General features: G+C 35.8%; 1 protein-coding gene across 2 annotated transcripts; it reads right to left on the reverse strand.

Annotated features, from left to right (window-relative positions):
* Positions 1-2: 2 nt before the first annotated feature.
* LOC133172582 (uncharacterized) lies at positions 3-12,377 on the reverse strand. Of its 2 annotated transcripts, none has more exons than XM_061307505.1 (16): positions 12,095-12,377; positions 6,926-7,823; positions 6,230-6,412; positions 6,047-6,131; positions 5,835-5,922; positions 5,267-5,394; positions 4,968-5,047; positions 4,607-4,723; positions 4,379-4,427; positions 4,058-4,187; positions 3,739-3,867; positions 3,544-3,612; positions 3,374-3,455; positions 3,132-3,226; positions 2,912-3,040; positions 3-2,795 (listed from the first exon to the last, which is right to left on the reverse strand). In XM_061307505.1, exons 1-16 carry the CDS (start codon positions 12,194-12,196, stop codon positions 267-269), a joined length of 4,893 nt encoding a protein of 1,630 aa, XP_061163489.1. In that variant the 5' UTR covers positions 12,197-12,377; the 3' UTR covers positions 3-266. The 2 variants fall into 2 exon arrangements, with proteins under 2 accessions (XP_061163489.1, XP_061163488.1); XM_061307504.1 differs by lacking the exon at positions 12,095-12,377 and adding an exon at positions 8,192-8,596.
* Between the last annotated feature and the right edge of the window lie 5,812 nt (positions 12,378-18,189).

The following is an 18,189-nucleotide window of genomic DNA, read 5'->3' on the forward strand; positions in this document are numbered from 1 at the left end:
AATCCAACTCAAAATAATAATTTAATGTAAATATTAATAACATTTAAGTCAAAAATTGCTGTATAAAATATCAGATCTGACGTCAAATATCTATCAGAAATATAATTTGTAAATAGTAAACAATTTGAATACAAAATACAATATAATACAATATTTGGTTGCACATATTCTAAAAAAAAAAAAAAAGAAAAGATAATCATAGAGATTTGTAAGGACCCTGTCATATAAATATTGAAATATTTTTTGAAATGTAAAACACATGCACACTAAAAGTCCATGACCGTCCCTTGCATTATTGAGGGTTTGACTACAGCTGTTGAGCCTTCCTCCCTCCGCGTATTTCTTTGGCTGTAAGAGGAAGGAGACGGCGTCACGTGATTGTGATTGACTTTGGTAAATTGTGGTGTACTATTTTGCAAAGAGGTAGAGTGAGCAGCCACAGGTTGATGCGTGTTGTAGTTTGCATTTGAACCACTTTGTCTGTCATAAACCAGATTTAAATTTCTACGAGCTGTTTCAACGTTTGGCTTAGAATCGTTGTCAAAATGAGCCTGTAGTCTGTGTTGCTTGTATCTGTCAAAGACAGAACTACTAGCGGCTTTGCGTAGTTGATCGGTATATCCTTCTACATCACTAAGACCAGTGCTTTCCCGGGAATGAACAGGTTTTGGCAGGGAAGCTTTAGTATCACTTAAATGCACATCAAAACGGTTAGAGAGTTTGGAATGTAAATAATTTGGTACACTTTGTGACTGCTTATTGTCTAACTGGTTGTTGACCGGCGTCTTGACTAGGGTTGACTCGTTGGAGTTTGAAGTATATTGTATTCTACCCTCGGGGTATTGATAATCAAATCTAGGAGGAAGTGGAGGAGGGTCTTCCCCATCCTCCGTGAATTGTTTGCTTTCTGTCAATGGAGTTGAAGTCATTGCTAATTTTTTAGTTTTGTTTACATTTCGATTAATCGAAGAAGGATCATTCAAGGGAGTGTTCTTTTCAAAGCGACTGATAAGTGATGTAATGGCATGATGCTGTGCACGACTTCGCTCAGGGACGACTGGTTTGTCTTGATCTTCGTTTGTTTGGGATAAATCCATATGGCATTGGGATCGCTGCATTTGTGGAGTTCGAGGTGGTTTCTGGGGTGGAATATCTCTTTTGATGGCGGTGCTTCCTATATTTCCAGCAATCGGTTTAAGATTGTTTTGTTGTTGCTGTTGCTGCTGTTGTTGTTGTTGAGCTGCCTTTTGTTGCCGCTGATGGGCACGACCTAACGTGATTTTTACTGGTTTTTCTTCGCTAGGTTTTGAAGATGGTGGAGACTCGCTGTGTAATTTACTGAGATCCTTTCTCCAAGAGGACTCTTTTTTCGTTTCTGTTTGAGCCGGACTGTTATCTATTGGAGGGGGAGGTCTGTGTTCTCTCATAGGAACTTTTAAGTCTGTGTGCGACATATCTGAAGGTGTCATTTCCATATGTTGTTGCGATCCTATTTCTGCTTGGTATTTCATAGCAGACGATACATCAAGCCGTACTTGTCTAGGATTACTTTTTGATTTATAATTTGGCAAGTTGCCTGAAATCAATTTTGTTGCAGGCACATTGTCTCTAGATTGGAATGACAGGTTGTGATGGTCAGTGTGCGATAAAGGGGCTCGTGAAAGTACATGAACACTTCTATCTCTTTCATTTTCACTTTCATTATTGATATGTTTCTCATTGTTATTAATATCACTCTTGTTGAATGGACCTATCACATTTGGTGATGCATATCCATCTCTGTCCACAGAAACAGTGTTTGAAAATGGAGGTGTGTGGTACAATCCAGCATACTCCGTGGAAATATCTGACCCATTTCTTCCTGTGTGTTTTCCACGCCGACCCACCGTCAACCGATGATCGAAGTTTCGCCTGTCAGCTGAGCTTGTATATGGATAATTCCGTGCACCACTATTGGACATTTCTGTGTTTTGTCGATCATCACGACCTAAACTTGTCATGTACGGATCAATGTTTTCAAAGTCTGTGGTTATTTTTAATGGGGTAAATGACGGGGATACCTCCAGAGGTCTAGAAAAGGATTCAGAGACCTCTGTATTTTGATGATTATGAACACTGAGCTGATTAGGTCTCTTTGGGGTATTACTGCTAGAACCGGTGATCTTTTGAACAAAGTTGCTACGTAGTTTGCTAAATGTGGTACTTGAAGAAGGTCGTTTTGGTTGTGGGTCAGTTGTTTCAAGAGGTCGGCATTCACCCAAGACTTTGTTTTCAGTACTTCTCTGAGGTCGACCTGGCTCCCGTTTTAACCATGTTTTAATGGAGAACGTCCCTTGTTTCTCTGCATGTTTTTGATCACCAGACTCTTGACAAGGTAGTGGCATAGGCGGTCTATCGTCAATAGGATCATTACGAATATCAGGCTGAGAACCCAATCCAACATTCTCTATGTCTTCGTGGTTTTCATAATTTGACGAATTTTGTAAATGGGGAACCTCTTGATGACCATTCATCAAAGGCTGTGGTTTGTGAAGACTTGCAGGTGGCTCAGACGTTAGGAGTTTTGGTGATGAGGACGATGTTATGTCTAGATCTTGCTTCTTTACAGTTAAACTGTTTTTATCTTGAATGTCCTGTGGATCTTTTGCATCTACAGTGTCAGTCCAGTTATTGAGCTGGGGTTTCAAATTTTGATTCCCTGAGGATGGTCTGTCTGGAATAGTCCGATGTAATGTAGTGAGTCGTCTGAGCATGCTTGCCCGGAAGCTATCATACCCATGAGCTGAGTTAACAGACTGCAAAAAAAAAAATAATAAACAGAAAAAAATTCACTTAAGGAGAATAGTTCAGATACAAGTTCTCCAAACTCAGAATATTTCAAATCAACATTGCTACAAAAATGACACATTACCATTTGGCCTTTGTATTTAAATTCAAATTCAAATCTGTCTTTTGCTATCTTTCTGTGGGCAAGCTTCCAGTAGTACTTGCAGTCATGAAGAAACACAGCCCAAATTTGGAAAAAATCTTGTGGAGTACACTGAAATAACAAATTATTTCAATATTTCTTATGTAGATAATTAAAAAAAAGTCTTCAAATGTGTAAAAAAGAATTTAAAGATTTCTTTTACCTGGGGACTGTCATACATAAAATACAGTTTTGTATTTTCGAACACTTCCTTCGTTTCCCTAAGGTGAGTGTCTGCTTCTGTCATTACCTCTTGTGCTACAAAATTTTATGATAGCATGCTTTAATTAATGAGGCAACGGTAGGTCATTTTCTACATTTATAAGAATAAAGTTTCAAATTGTAATGAAGGGAAGCAAAAATTATGAATTATGACGAAATGTGTGGTATATGCAGATTTCTTACCTGAAGTAAAGAAATGTTCAGCAATGGTTCTAAAACTGGTGACAGAATGTGATGATTCCGTTTTTGTCAACTTTTCCATGATCTGAAAAATTACAAAATGTCAATGGACAGACAAGGGTGACAGTGAATATATCATCACTTTCTATTCTGTAAAAAGTAAGACCATGTACCTTGTCTTGAAATGACCGGAGTTCCGCATGAAGTGTGGCCAGAGATTCATGTATGCTGTCAAAGGACACCTGCCACATAAAAAATAAATAAGTAAACTTCATCTCAAGCAATGAAATTCAGTCTAAAGAGAGGTTACATGTATTTCCCTTTAATTTTCATAAAAGCATGTAAAATGCATCACAGTGTTATCTCACCTGGGCAGCGTGTCTCATGTTGGAGGGTTCAGGAAGTCGGAATCGAGTGGGACATCCAATATCGATTTCCACCTCATAAAACTGGCAATACATCTTCATAATAAACTCCAGCAAGTTACCCTTGTCATCCTGAGAACAAAAACAGACATTCATTTGTACGTTTTAATTTCATTAATATTTAATGAAGTGCACATTACGTTATTACTGTAAATGAAGAGCAGCAAATTTTATATGCCTAGCTGCTCTACTGGTTGATGGCTTCTGGATGCACGCATTGAAATATAACTAAATTCCTTTAGAAATTCGTTAAGTCACTTACAATGTCTTTTATATCTTTAAGTTTGTTAAGGATGTTGATGCTAAAACCATCGGCCTGTCCGTTCTGTGAGGATCCATTGAGGTAGTTTCCAACAGCCAGAAGGGTCTCTAAAAGATTCTTCAGGGAAAGGCTAAATGTAAAATTAGTCTCCATAGTTAATAATTTAGTCCATAAAGTATCTTATGTTGTACTAATATTCTTTTTTCATCATAATCAAATTTGACCCAAATATCATTCTTGCAGAGTGAGATAATAGAAAATTAATTCTATTTCATGAAAGAACACAGGGTTTTTTAATTTTTATTTGATTAGGAAACCTACCTGTTAGTGATTTCGTCACAGGCAGTCTGTAATTCCCGGAGTTGCTGATCTAAATTACGATAAGTGGAAATTATTTTTAAAATTCAAATTCACTTACTTTTTCCACTTCTCATATTCTTTAAAGAGAACTCAGAGCTAATAATAAAATAGTAAGAATATAAAACGGAAATACTTGTGATATTTCTGGACTTGTAATGAAAAATGAAACAAATAATTATTATTCCTCACCCATTTCAAAGAGCTGCCATTGGGCTCTGTACCGAAAACGTAAGAAATCCACGCGTTCTCGGAAATGTTCCATTTTGGATAATTCATAAAGAAGGTATTCTGGGTGGTCTAAGTTTCCTGTAAAAGAAACAATCACGTATTTCTCTAATTTTCTTTTTCTTTTTCATTGTGGCTTTTTTGTACATGTACTTTATGTCAAATGCTGTGTCAATGTTTTTGCAATTTTATTTATGTTTCACCAATGCTAAGCAAGTAATTTTCACTGAATTTTGAAACTTTTCTTGATTCTCTAGAAAATCAATAAAAAATTAACAAAAATATAACAAAACAAGACAAAGAATAAGAAAAACTAATAACATACCAGGACCCTTCCTTTTGACGTAGGCGTTGATTTTGTCAACGTCAGTACTAGCCCCAAATAGCTCCATCAGTTCAGCAAACCTACACAAAGTATTGTTATCGCGCAATTCTATTAAAATTACATGTAAATCAATTCAATATTTTTTTTTTTTTATAAAATAACGAAATATTCTTTAAATATTACCTTATTATTATATTATCAAGATAAGTGATATATTTTTAAAATAAATAAAATTTCTTGATGTTTTTTACTTATTAGAGTTACATGTATACATTAAATGAACAGTTGACTGTCCGAACCTGTCTGTATTTATAGGAAATATCTCTAAGGTGGCTATTGCCTGCGACAGTTTGGCCATCGGATGAGGTAGGGCTTTCATGGTGAAGGCAAGCCGACCTGATTTTTCTCTTTCAAGGATGGTTACTAACTATAAAGTAACCAAAAGATAATTATTTTACAGACAAAGTTTGAGCAAAAACTACTGAAAGACAAACCAAAGACCACAAAAATGCTAACAGCAATTTTCCCAGTAGCATTACCACTTCAATCTATTCCGCTATTTTTAAATCAATATTACTGAAAGACCGGCCTAATGATGGATCAAACGATACTCAGATTTCCACGATAAACAAGCACCTGATCCTATATTAATTACTAGAAAGGTTCATCTCGTACAAAACTCTCGTGGAAAGATTAACTTAACCCGAACTTAAACAGTCACTGACATATTTACATATAAGGATTTTTGAAGTATTAATTTCAGATAAAAAAGAGTCATTAAAAAAATCCAGATTTTTAGAAAAGTATGGAAATTAACCGTACATGTTGATATATTTACTGAACTAAAACGCTACAAAAATAGCTTACTTGATGTTTTGTTTTTCCGCGCTGTGAAATGACGTCACTATACAAGGTCATTCCGTCCATGTTAGTACCTTCTTGTTGTCGAAACAACCTTAAATGTCAAGTGATTGTAATTAATTATTACCTTCAATGTTTTGATCAGTACGTTATGGAAAAAAAAACAGTCAAAATTAAAATATTACAAACGATGTATTCTCCTCTTAAAGTTTACAAACCTTTCCACTTCTTCATTGTCAATTTTAGGTTCTAGCATACTATGCCATATTGTACTACTTGCAGCGTTCCTATCCGCATCATCACCTAAATTGGTGAAAACGATTTTTCTTATAAGTACCATTTAATTGCATTTACTTGCACAAAACAACAACCTAGTCCTTAACCTTTAACAGAGGACTAACCTGCACGCTGAAGAATAATCCTATTCCAGTCCAAGTCCTTCATCTTAACAGAAGGCCTAATGAGAGGTTTGTTGGGGTACACAACATTCCCCCTCCCTGGTCTAGGGGGGAGGGGAGGAGGTAGCTCCAAACTGTAAGCCAAGGTGTTCTCCGGTTGCTTTCTATCCTGTTCTAATTTGGTATCTGTGTTACAAAAATTTTCTCTATTCATTTTCTCCATAAAATGAGAAAATTGGATTAAATTCTTATGGGTGAAAGATACTTAGTTTAAAATTGAAATATTTTGATATTCATCTTTTCGGAAAGGTAGCGTTTACTTGTAATTTCAATATATTTTGCGTACCACACATCTGTTTTGTGGGTCAATTCAATCTAAATCACATATTTCACATTCTAAATTTAAAAGTGTTAGATAAATTTTTCAATCGCTAGCTATACCGTCTTATCTCGAAAAATTCGTAGCTGAAGGGGAAAATATTCTTTGATCAACCAAACGTAAATGAAAAATAGGATCATTTTTGATAAATCAACGCTTTATGTGTACATTCTACCAGAATCTTGCCTAGATTAAGTAAGGTATAGTGTATTTCTTCCAGAATGTAACCTCTTAGATAAAGTAAGGTATTATAGTACATTTCTACCAGAATATTACCTTTAACTTAAGTAAGGTATAGTACATTTCGACCAGAGTCTTACCTATAAGATTAAGTAAGGTGGATTTCTGTAGAACCCCATAGGAATTCGGTTTTGTTCCTGAGTTTTCAAGCATTTCAGCTATACTTCGCAGCTCTCCCATCTTGGTCATTAGCTTCGATACCCTGTCTTCATATGATTTCACTATTTCCGTATGATCCCTCTTCATCCGTTTCATTTCCTCTATTAGTTGTTTTTCGTTATCTGAATAACTATATTGAGGATCCGGCCATCTTCGTGTAGCTGAAGGTTCGCCTATCCTTTGCAAACTGCGATCAAGTTCCAGTTCCAAAGAATGCCCCTCGGCTCTTTCTATTGATGTTTCCTCTGGAATAACTTCATGGTCTCGTGAGGTAGCCATTGAAAATGGAGCAGCTGTCCTTGATGATGCGTTCTTATATTTAGAATAACTATGGGATATGGTGTCCGCAGAACTGTCACTGGACGCAGTACTGGCCCTTTGTATGGCCCACGGGGTCAGTGACGCATAGTGCCCTGATCGATCCACATCTGTAGAATTTTTAGTGTCCGGAAAATCTTCCTCGAGCTCCTTGAAGAAATCATTTATAAACGATTTTTGCTTCGTTTCAGCTTCTGTAGATTTGGTGTCAACGTTGTTTCTGGAAAAAGTGTGAGATGTAGGATCTGATGACGTCATGCTTCGAGAGGACCTCTCCTGTTGGTGGTTCTCATCCTGCCAAACATACAAAAGCTCAGAATCCTCGAAAAACCGGGCACCATGAACACTTTTGATGGTACCTTTGCGAAATAGATCCTGAGCAAATTGCAAAGCAGCAGTGCGATTTTTGAACCTTATGGGATTTTGGGCAATTAATGTTGTTACAAGAGATGAACCTTTGAAACTTCCACTGGATCTTCCCTGGGTTGGACGCTCAAATGCCTACAATTTAACAACAACAATAAAATCATTAATTAAACATTTGTTTGTAGTGTATTACAAGGTACATAACAGATGTTCTCAGGCTTGACATTCCTTCATATTTTAGATTGATGTCGCTACACATGAGTGGTTTTTGCGGTTATCTGATATAATCAGAGGTTTTCACAAACATGTGCACAATAACAAAAGCTACTGCTTAAATTTCATGAAACGGGGCAGTATTACCAGTTTTTGCCGATATTTTTTAGGATACATACACGCACAAACTTCAACTTTAAAAAATGCATCGGTGCAAATCGCAAGCGAATTGACATGACATGCAACGTTATGGGGGCACGAACTAGTCTCTTCATACCAATCTCTTTTACCTGTTCGGAGGAGTTCATCCAATTATATATTGCTTGTTGTTTGTAAAATCTCGCATTTTCATAAAGATCTTCTCCTTGGTTGCGTTGCTTGTACGTTCTACCTGGACTAGGTCTTTGGTGACCACCCTCCGTTCTCGAGTCAGACACTGGGAATCGCTTATCATGTAAAATTCTATTGCCAGAGTCGGAACTACTCTCTCTACCTCTTCCAGTGCCCACATTGTCCTTAGACGACGATAAAGATCTATATTCCTGAGCCAGTTGTTGTACATTCCTGTACGTTGGGTGTCCCGAGGTTGCATTGTATTTTGGTGGGGAATCCTTTCGAGAATACATCACTCGTTATGCTTTTTTCACTACAACAAGGAATTAAACCTGCACCCTTATTTCAATGGAATTCAATAGCCAGTATAGTTACTGCCAGTGCAGGTGTATTCAAACACGTATCGAATGAAATTTAAAAACCGAAAATAATAATTTGGCGACTTCAGAAAACCATTACAAAATTATTGTGGATTCCACATGCCCGACAACCTGATCAAATATCCATCACTGTCACGATACAATATGCCGGCATATTATCCAATAGGTTCGGCACAACGTTCATTGAATTCTTAGAAGGTTTAAAAGTTTACTTCAGACACCTAACATGTTTACTCCTCTACTGAGTTACAGATGTCCAAAGAAATCATTTTATGTAGCGCTCAGATAAACTCCCTATATTTTCCGTTATTTAATTCATCCAGTACTCGTAATCTCGCCCAGATTCCAGAGTTAGGAATAAAAATTCAGAAGCGACATTCTCCTGTCGTCCAAAAGAACGAAAATTTCAAGTTCACAATAATCTTAAGTAAACATTGTTCCAAATTTCTCTAAATGCTTCACTCATCATTTTATCTATAAACACGTAATCCCTCGTTAGTCTTTTACATGATTTGTTAACAGTGTCCATTGAATGTGCCTTATGATCGATTCCCTAATCCTTTGTCCTCGTCAGGTCTTGAATGGCGATCCAGATCAGTTATTCTACACGACACAAAAACTACCCAGATTCGTTCTCTTTCTCTCTTCCATTGGACAAGCTGCCTTGCTGTGCGTCTGGTCCGCTGTTGTATGTTGAAGTGGATTTAAGAAAAGAGTTTTATAATATCCATTGCAGCTTCATGAATAATGAGAGTCCATCAGACCCGGTGTTCTTTTCACGACTTATGTTTTTATGTGGTGACAGACGACTGCTCGCCCTAATATGCCGCCGACTGAGAATCCGGCCCTTGTTGTACACCAATTAATATAAATAAATTTCCACTAGATAAATTTTCTTTTTGCGACCAAAATGACTTATGCAAATGACTTCACGGGTCGTCTTGATCATCAAGGTAACGAATAAAGCCCAATAGATCTCGGCTTCATACGTAAATATATATATTTTAAACATGTGTCAATACAAATTGTAAAGGTTCGCATAGGACACTCTGAAAGCAAACACGAGTTCCGCTTGTCTGAAGGAGCCTTTATTTGATTTAAAGATTTAGAGTGCAGAAAACTATTTGAGTTATCGTTTGGCATCTATACACTTTATTGGAATAATCAATTGATTAACTTTTTAACATTATGTAAAATCCCCCGGCAACCCCCACATGACATCCTCCGGGTTCTTTCTCTTTCTGACAAAGCCTGGTCACGGGAGGGTGAGTTGGCTGCATGTTGTGGGTTTGGAGACAGACAGGGTTATACCACCGTACGATGCTTATCTTTAACTGAAAATAAGATTTAAATCGCTCCCACTCCGAAAATTGTAAAATTTACCTGAGATAATTGGGCCATCAAACACGTTGTGCAAAAGCTGGGCATTAATGGCAAAGTTGTTTGAATAGATTGTCGGAGAATGTGTTTTAAGAGAATAAATTAAAGGTAATTGCGATAAACATCTTCATATGAAATGTTAAAGCAAATATATGTATATATCATTTTATCCCTATAATTAAAAAAAGTTGGATTTATTGCGTCAATTAAGTTAATTTCAAGTTTTCATAAATCTGAAATCCACGACAAAATAAATGATATGTGTATACGCATAATATAAAACAGAGTACACAGTTTGCCACATTATGTGTTATATTATTATTGCAAGTGAGAACAATGTGATACACGAGAAGAGCTTATATTTGCCAAAAAATCGCAACATCTCACCAAAGCGAAGAAACAAATTTACCTTTGGAAACCACATCCTGCAAGAGGAACATCTAAAGAATCATAGTTCCAATAATGTTAAATTGCATGGGTTTTAGCATGTGAAGTGAAAAGGTTGCAAGTAGTGGCAATTTATTTCCTCGAGTTCATTCTAGGACTGTTAAAAGCTGCCTAATATAAATCAAGTTAGTGTGTCACAAAGGCACTGTATAAAGTAACGCTTAATCTCTTACATCAATTAAAATTAGTCAATGGTTTTATGAATATTTGATTGAAGATAATCTAATTAAAGAAACGCCAGGGATTATGAAAGATTATTATAGTATTACATGCAGATCATTGTCTGAGTCACAAAAGGCGATTAAAATACCTTGTTGGTGTGTCAAAACCGAACAAGAAGTGTGCCAAAATAAAAATTTCACGTGTGATAAGTTTTCGAAGACAGAAAAACATAGACATTACTTCCTTTTTGAAGGGCAGCCTAGAGGGAGTTACTTCATTGTTCCGGTATATTTACAGATACAAATAGTACATAATATTTGCAATAAAGATGGGTAGGTAGTTGCAATAAAATCACTTTGTCTATCATAACTGCATGTTCTTTTGCAAAGTACTCTTTAGAATGCATATGATATCAAACCACTTAGGCAACAGAACTGGCTGTGGAGTTTTTACGTAAGGTATTTTGATAAAAATTCCTAACATAACAAATTTCTAAATCCTGTCTCGTATGCATGTATAGTAAAGCAATTTCAGTCTTAATTATATTTTTCTCATGAACGTATGTTGCAGTACAGCCGTCTGATTTGTTTTCTTATTCCACCACAATGGTCATCGTAAGGGTACGCCGAACAACAACATTTGTTTAGCCACGGTCATCTGTTTGATTATCACGATACAAAAACAGTAAAATGAGGATATTTATCCTGTAATCTACTGTATCGTTCTTAAATGCATATGCATCATGCGTTCACAGATTCAAAAATCCACCAATGGAAATCCAAAGGGAATCAGCTTCCATTAAAAGACAACTTGACAAGGAATTCAAGTATTTAGAAAAAGAAATTTAAAGCAAGCAACAAATATACGGATGAAGGAATAGAAAATCATAAATTACGCAGCCAGATCTGAAAGTTATCAATAACTGATTGCAATTTCTGTCAAAAGTCGATCAAAATCAAGAAACTGATTTAGAGCGTATTATGAAGTACAGTATCTCAACTGTGTGGAATTTAATAAATCAGAACAAATAATTTCCGGTTGAATTCATAGTCACGGGAAGTCTTCTATTACCCATTACAATGGAATGGTAAATTTCTCATTCAAATCAAGATGTCATTTTAAGTGGCTCAATACTCTTCAGTGAAATAAAAAAAAAGCATTATGCTGAAATAGACCGGTAGACATATTTTGTAGTGACATGTTGAAATGGATCATGGATGGATGGATTTTAATATAACACGCAATTTATGTGACAACTGTGGGCTACTGATACAAATTGATTACCTACTTTTTTTATCAAAATGTATGAATAATTGATTTAATGAATACAAAACAAAGCATGCCACTAAATCGGTAATTTTATATATCCTACTATACCAGAAATTGATTATTGTTTCGTTTTAATTATAATGAAATTGCATTCAGCAGTACATGTTTAACAAACTCCGACAATGCGATCGATAAGCTTTTTTTCCGGCTAGTTGTGTTTACCTTTACTGTCCTAGAAGTCAGGTTAAATGGCAAGGTGGTCTTCCTCCAACGTACCGTCTCCTGTGATCTCACTTTTGCTCCAAAACAGATGTCCCTTCCCATTTTTTTAAAATACAAAAATCTTATTAAATCCTTTGGAATATTATTTATTGAATGCCATGTTCAGTCCAGTGTGAATGCATGCGTTTTTGTAATCCATTGCACTGTGCATGCGTACTGGCTCCATTAAATCCCTCACACGACATGCAAGCACGTGCCATCCTGGCTTATCCGAACCTGCGTTTCTGAGCGGCCGCTAGCAGTCCGGGGATCTCCATTATACGTATCCCGTCCTTTGATTGAATTTTGCCTCGCTTCCAAATACAGCCACGCAACAAAGGCGATTTTATCTCGATAACGTCAGCTCTAAAATCGGTAAAACCGGAAATTTTTCTTGGGTCGTGAAATATTTACATTTTTTTACCTGTCCTAATTGTAAATGAAGAGTGTTTTGTGTAATTATGTAAACATAGCAGACTTGAGTAGGAAGACTCTACTTGACGCGTTCTGTGTATCACCACAGCTGTTAGACCATGCCTACTTGAAAGTATCATAATGATTGCTTATACTCGAAAGTCATTTCGTAAGGGAGGATAAAATGGTTAGGTTTCAAATTTATTCAACATTTTTTTTAAATGCATTAAAATGGGAGGATTTTACTACATTACTACAAAAAGTGGGTGAGGCACCAGCTTTTCAATGAACATTTTCATACAAAATGAAGAGTAAAACATTATATGTTTTAAAACAGGGGCCAACCACAACCACCCCGATACTACATGCCTAAGCTTTCTTGATCAAGAGCGTATTTACTTCTGTAGAAGTATGACTACATTTATCAGACCATAAGAGACTTAGAGGCAAATACTGTGCTGCATGACAACTTAAGTTACATTTAATTTCAGCATGAACTTTTGGGGATTATTCCGAATACCTATTGCACTTCGAAGACCTATTTCAAATATACAATCTATACCCTATTGAGTATTATTTGTGAACTTCTGTATTAGAATTGTTTTCCTTGTGCTGTTACTTTTCGGATGAACGCAATTTTTAAATAATTTTCAAATAATAGGTTTCTTATGTGTGTATGACAAATTCCTTCAGTGACGCTGAGTAATTCAACGTCAAAGAAACAAAAGATACCGTTGTTGGCTCTGTATGATTGTCATCTCTCTCGAGAGATGACACATTAAGTTTGTAACCCCGGATATGAAGCCCCAGTGTAAGCTGCCATGATAAGCTGGTGGTCTGGCAAATGACACGATTTCTAAATATAGAGATGTAAACAAAACTGCTAAATGACAAAGAATGGACGATCTGTCAAACAGGCCATCTTAAAAAAGAAAAACTACACATAAATCATAGAGAGTCATACAGAGACAATATCGCTTGGGTAGTGGTGGGTCTTCAAAATACATGCATTTTTCTAATCATGGTCAGCGCGTGTGTATCAGAATGCACTAAACATGACATCGATTAGAACGGCCAAGGCGTGGATCAAAGTATTTACAGAAAAACAAAGTGGCGGGTCTTCAAATAACATGCAGTTATCTAGGCTGTTACGTACGGTAAATGATGGCCAGTGCGTGTGTATCAAAGTACACTTTACATGGCATCGATTAGATCAGCCAAGGCGTGGATCTAAGAATTTACAGAAAAACAAATCAAAGTAAATACTCGCATTAAAAGTTTAAATACGATTGATGTGAACTGATGTCGAAAATTTTACTTTTATGTGTATCTTAGTCATTCAATAACCTGATGCCATTTTTAAAATATTTTTTTAAAAACAAATAGTTAATGTTAAAACTACAGGCATTGGAAGAAAGATTATATAATCATTGTGAATTTTTACGCATGTCTGCACTATTCTTTGTTTTTTGCTCTATAAAAAATAAATGTCAGAAATACAATATTGTTACCTTTGTATAAAAGACGCAATTTCTTTACCCGACTCGTATTTTGAGAATTTATAATTATAGCATCTGCAATCATTTTCTTTGTGTAATTTTAAATTGCATTATTGGTTAGTGGCAAAAAAGCTATCAAGTCACTTCTCTTATTCTTGAAATATTATTATATAAAATGATTGTTTCCTTGAACAGCCTAATTAAATATCAGGGTTGGTAAATTGGTACTCTTTCAGATAATTTGTAAATGCCTAATTTTAGCTTATACCGTGTAAATTTTATTACTGACCTATATTTAGATGCATGTGAGGGTTATTTCTTTGGATAAACCATATATTTAAAAGTGGAAAATCTTTCGAAATCAATTGAGGGTCAGTGTCGTATAGTGAGACTTCCCCATAGTGTGATTTCCCCGGAAGACTGGTTATATAGTGAGATATACCCCGGGAAGACTGGCTATATAGTGAGACTTCCCCCCGAAAGATCGACTGGCAAGAGTGAGACTTCTCCCGGGGAAGTCTCACTATATAACCAGTCTCTCCCCCCTTTCATAGTGAGACTTCCCCTCAAATGTAGTTTCCGGAATATTTTATTTCATTGTAAAACAATATTTTTCAGTATATGAATAAAAGTTCTCCGTTAATTAATAATTAAAACATCTTAATAACCTTTTAACAGTTTGTTAGCCAAAAATAATTATGGGATGACATGCACATGTATATTGATGTGAGATAACTGAATGAAAAATGTACGTTATTGTTACAAGTATACATCTTTTTTTTCTATATTGTATTTATTGCATTCCCCATGAAGGTTACATGTAACATAAGCAAATTCCAAGAGTCCACGAGTAATGATCTATTAAATGTTAAATGTATTTCTTTTGATAAGAATCATTTTGGAACAATTCAATTATTTACTGTGCACGATAAATTTTTAATGCGCACTTCTATATTTATTCATTGTCAATTCTTAACATTTGTAACCTTGACCTTCTTGGAGAGGACTTACATAGGCCATGCCTGATGTCCAATCCAATTATGTAAACTGACTTTACATAATAAAATACTGATTAAATTAATTATATTTATTCATACATGTATCTATTTTATAAGATCATTATCAAAATGCAAATATATATACATCGTCGATGTAATTAAATACTACTGAACATGGAAGGGGGAAGCCTCACTATGGTCGTTTAGGGGGGAAGACTCACTATATAGTAATTCGATCTCCCCCCCCCCCCCCCATCGGGGAGTCTTACCGATATATATAGCCATATTTCCGGGGGAAGTCTCACTATGGGGGTGGGAGTCTCACTATATGACACCGTACTAATTCAAGTTAGCGCATTAAACTTCTTGGCTGTTGTCCGAGTAAGCTGCTGTGATGTAAAGTCAATAAGAACGCTAAGGTTTTACCCATCCTCTTGTATAACAATTGTTCAATTGTTTACAAATTTTACGAATACTGCTCAGTGGTTACATTTTTTAAACACATATACAAAAAATATTTGAAATTACTGTTGCAAATATTTACTGAAAGGCAGCTTGCCTCTACCTTCCCCACATTTTTTTGTTGCAGCATATTCATACATGTACTCCCCCCCCCCCCCAAATGTGTTTTCGAGAGAGTCAAAAAGTTTAAATCTTCCCTCCGATCCACGAAATAAGAATTTCGAGTTTGAACACCCCCTTTTTTCCTAGTGAAAGATTATTCAGGTAAGTTGTAATTTTTTTTTCTGACTACCCCCCCTTTTTGAAAAAAAGTTCTGCTTGTAATCGCTGAGGAAAAAAACGTTACATTCCACTGTTTATTCTGTGCCCCCCCCCCTTTTTGAAAAAAAAGTTCTTCTGTCTGTAATAGCTGAGGAAAAAATGTTACATTCCACTGTTTATTCTGTGCCCCCCCCCTTTTGAAAAAAAGTTCTTCTGCTTGTAATCGCTGAGGAAAAAATGTTACATTCCACTGTTTATTCTGTGCCCCCCCCCCCCCTTTGAAAAAAGTTCTTCTGTCTGTAATAGCTGAGGAAAAAATGTTACATTCCACTGTTTATTCTGTGACATTAATGAAGCCAAAGAGATGACATTTCAGGCTTTCTGGAAAGCCAGACTTGTTTCTATTTTATGTACCGTTGTTTCAGTTCAGCATGAGACATTCCTGGGTGTCTAACATTCCCCTCGTATCGTATGTCTTTATCTGAAGGACTCTGCACTGTTCCTGAAGAGGTCATCATGTCGCCGATACACAGAGTGCTATCGATGTCGTTAAAGTAGTGCGTCCTCAGGTTCCATTGTGGATGACATTGTCAAAGATTTACTTCTCACTCAATAAATGCAGAAGAAGTGGCTCGTTTGTTGAAATAACATCATGGAATATTAAATGGATTGTTTAGGAGGACCCTCGTGCCACTACATTCGGCAGTCGTAAAATCAGAAAAAGATAAACTAGGAGACTTTTGTATAAGTTAAAACAACCTTTTGACCGCACATTCCAGTGGAAGAAAAGAATCGGGGTAAATTAAAAACATTTGACAACTGCTTGCATACCCGGAGTTTGCCTTGCTTTTGTGCGTTCCAAAATCGGTGCAATGTTGTGTTCGCCTTATAGACAAATGATCAACCCTCGGTGTGCATGTTTCCGACATTTAAATTGTGCATTTGTCAACAACAAAACCATTCATCATCCTTACAATCTAACGAACATGAAATGATAAACAGTACAAATGAACAGTCCTAATACTGTGTGTAGTACGTTAGCCTTCAGTGTATGTCGGTGATTATTTTGGCGGCTCTGTCAATATTTTTACATCCCTTTGTCATTACAGGGGCTTGGAAGTATTACCATTATGATAAATCGCTTTAACAGAAAATCTCATTTTTGTCTTTTCGTGTGTGGGAATTATTTTTACTTACCTTGAAATAAATCTGTCCTTTTTAGAAATCTTTGTCCACGGGTTACCGATCCTGTAAGTTTAAGGTTAATTTAGCAAGCACAATAGAGTTTAAACTCGAAAATTAAACAATTAACCGACCATCTGATATGAAAAGAAAATAGATAAGAAAGAAGGACCACAAATATTCAGCTCAATGGCAAAATATTTAATTCTTTTTCCCAAATGAGGGTAAAATAGAAAAAAAAGACTACAGAATTCAGCTCAATAGCATTCCTTTATAAATGAGGAAAAAAATAAATTGGAATTTCGCAAGTTTTTTTTAATATACCTCAATAGTAAATTATATTTTTGTCTTTTCGCAGAATCTGAAGAATCTCCCGTTTTAATATAATAGAGCATTTTTGAAAATGTATGTCCCACGTTTCTTTTCCAGTAGCTGAGGAAAGTGTATTTGTTTCCAAGTATCACACATTTATAAACTTAGTTTTACTCTACTGCTTACAATACTTATGCAAGTTGATTAAGCATCAATAAACGACTAGAAATCAGTGACCTAGCATATCAGACCTTGCATACTAACACAAGGAATTACAAACACATGAAGCTGTCGAACTTATAAAGAAGCCATCGAAAACAAATGCACTTTAATGTGATCGATGGAAGCTTATCTGTTAAGGTAAAAGGTAGATGTAACATTGGACAACCTATATTATAAATGTTAGAGTAATACAGACAAGAATTCAGTGGTAAACAGAGCGTTATTAGAATTTTCATCAGTAGGTAGCTGACATTCTGTTTAGTAATCTATTCTAGAATCTTTTCTTTTAGTAATATCTGTCAGTTACAAAATACTGTCATCAGCATATACGACTGTATACCTTCAATTTCAATGAAGTTTTTGTTGGTTAAAATTGAACTCAAAATAAACTAAAAACAATCTGGCCTTACCATGCAAAACTGGAGTCTTAGGTGGACCATGCAAAGGTGTTAATCCCTCCGAATAAATGAACAATAATGGAAGTAACGAGACATTTAATGTCCAATGTAGGATGTACTACTTCGAGTTCTCCAGTAGAATTGTAGAATAAGAACTACAAGTATTACTTTAGTATAGAAATGGCCGAGATATACTACTTAATATGAAAGTAAAATCTATGTTTTACCCTGTACGGCCATTAAGGAAATTATCACAACGTGTTCGGGTCCGACCTTTTTAGTTTGTCATTGATGGAACCTGAAGAATA

The sequence above is a fragment of the Saccostrea echinata genome, unplaced genomic scaffold (genome assembly GCF_033153115.1).
Source record: "Saccostrea echinata isolate AGI-Se365-2 ecotype Australia unplaced genomic scaffold, CSIRO_AGI_Sech_v1 ptg000054l, whole genome shotgun sequence".
Classification (NCBI taxonomy): domain Eukaryota; kingdom Metazoa; phylum Mollusca; class Bivalvia; order Ostreida; family Ostreidae; genus Saccostrea; species Saccostrea echinata.

What these genes read in the sequence shown, in the direction of transcription:
- LOC133172582 (XM_061307504.1), bottom strand. Translation starts at nt 8,527, where the DNA reads ATGTATTCTCGAAAGGATTCCCCACCAAAATACAATGCAACCTCGGGA. An exon ending in TGTGACGAAATCACTAACAG is followed by an intron (nt 4,188 to 4,378) that starts GTAGGTTTCCTA and finishes TTTTACATTTAG; the next exon opens with CCTTTCCCTGAAGAATCTTT. An exon ending in ACATGAGACACGCTGCCCAG is followed by an intron (nt 3,613 to 3,738) that starts GTGAGATAACAC and finishes TTTATGTGGCAG; the next exon opens with GTGTCCTTTGACAGCATACA.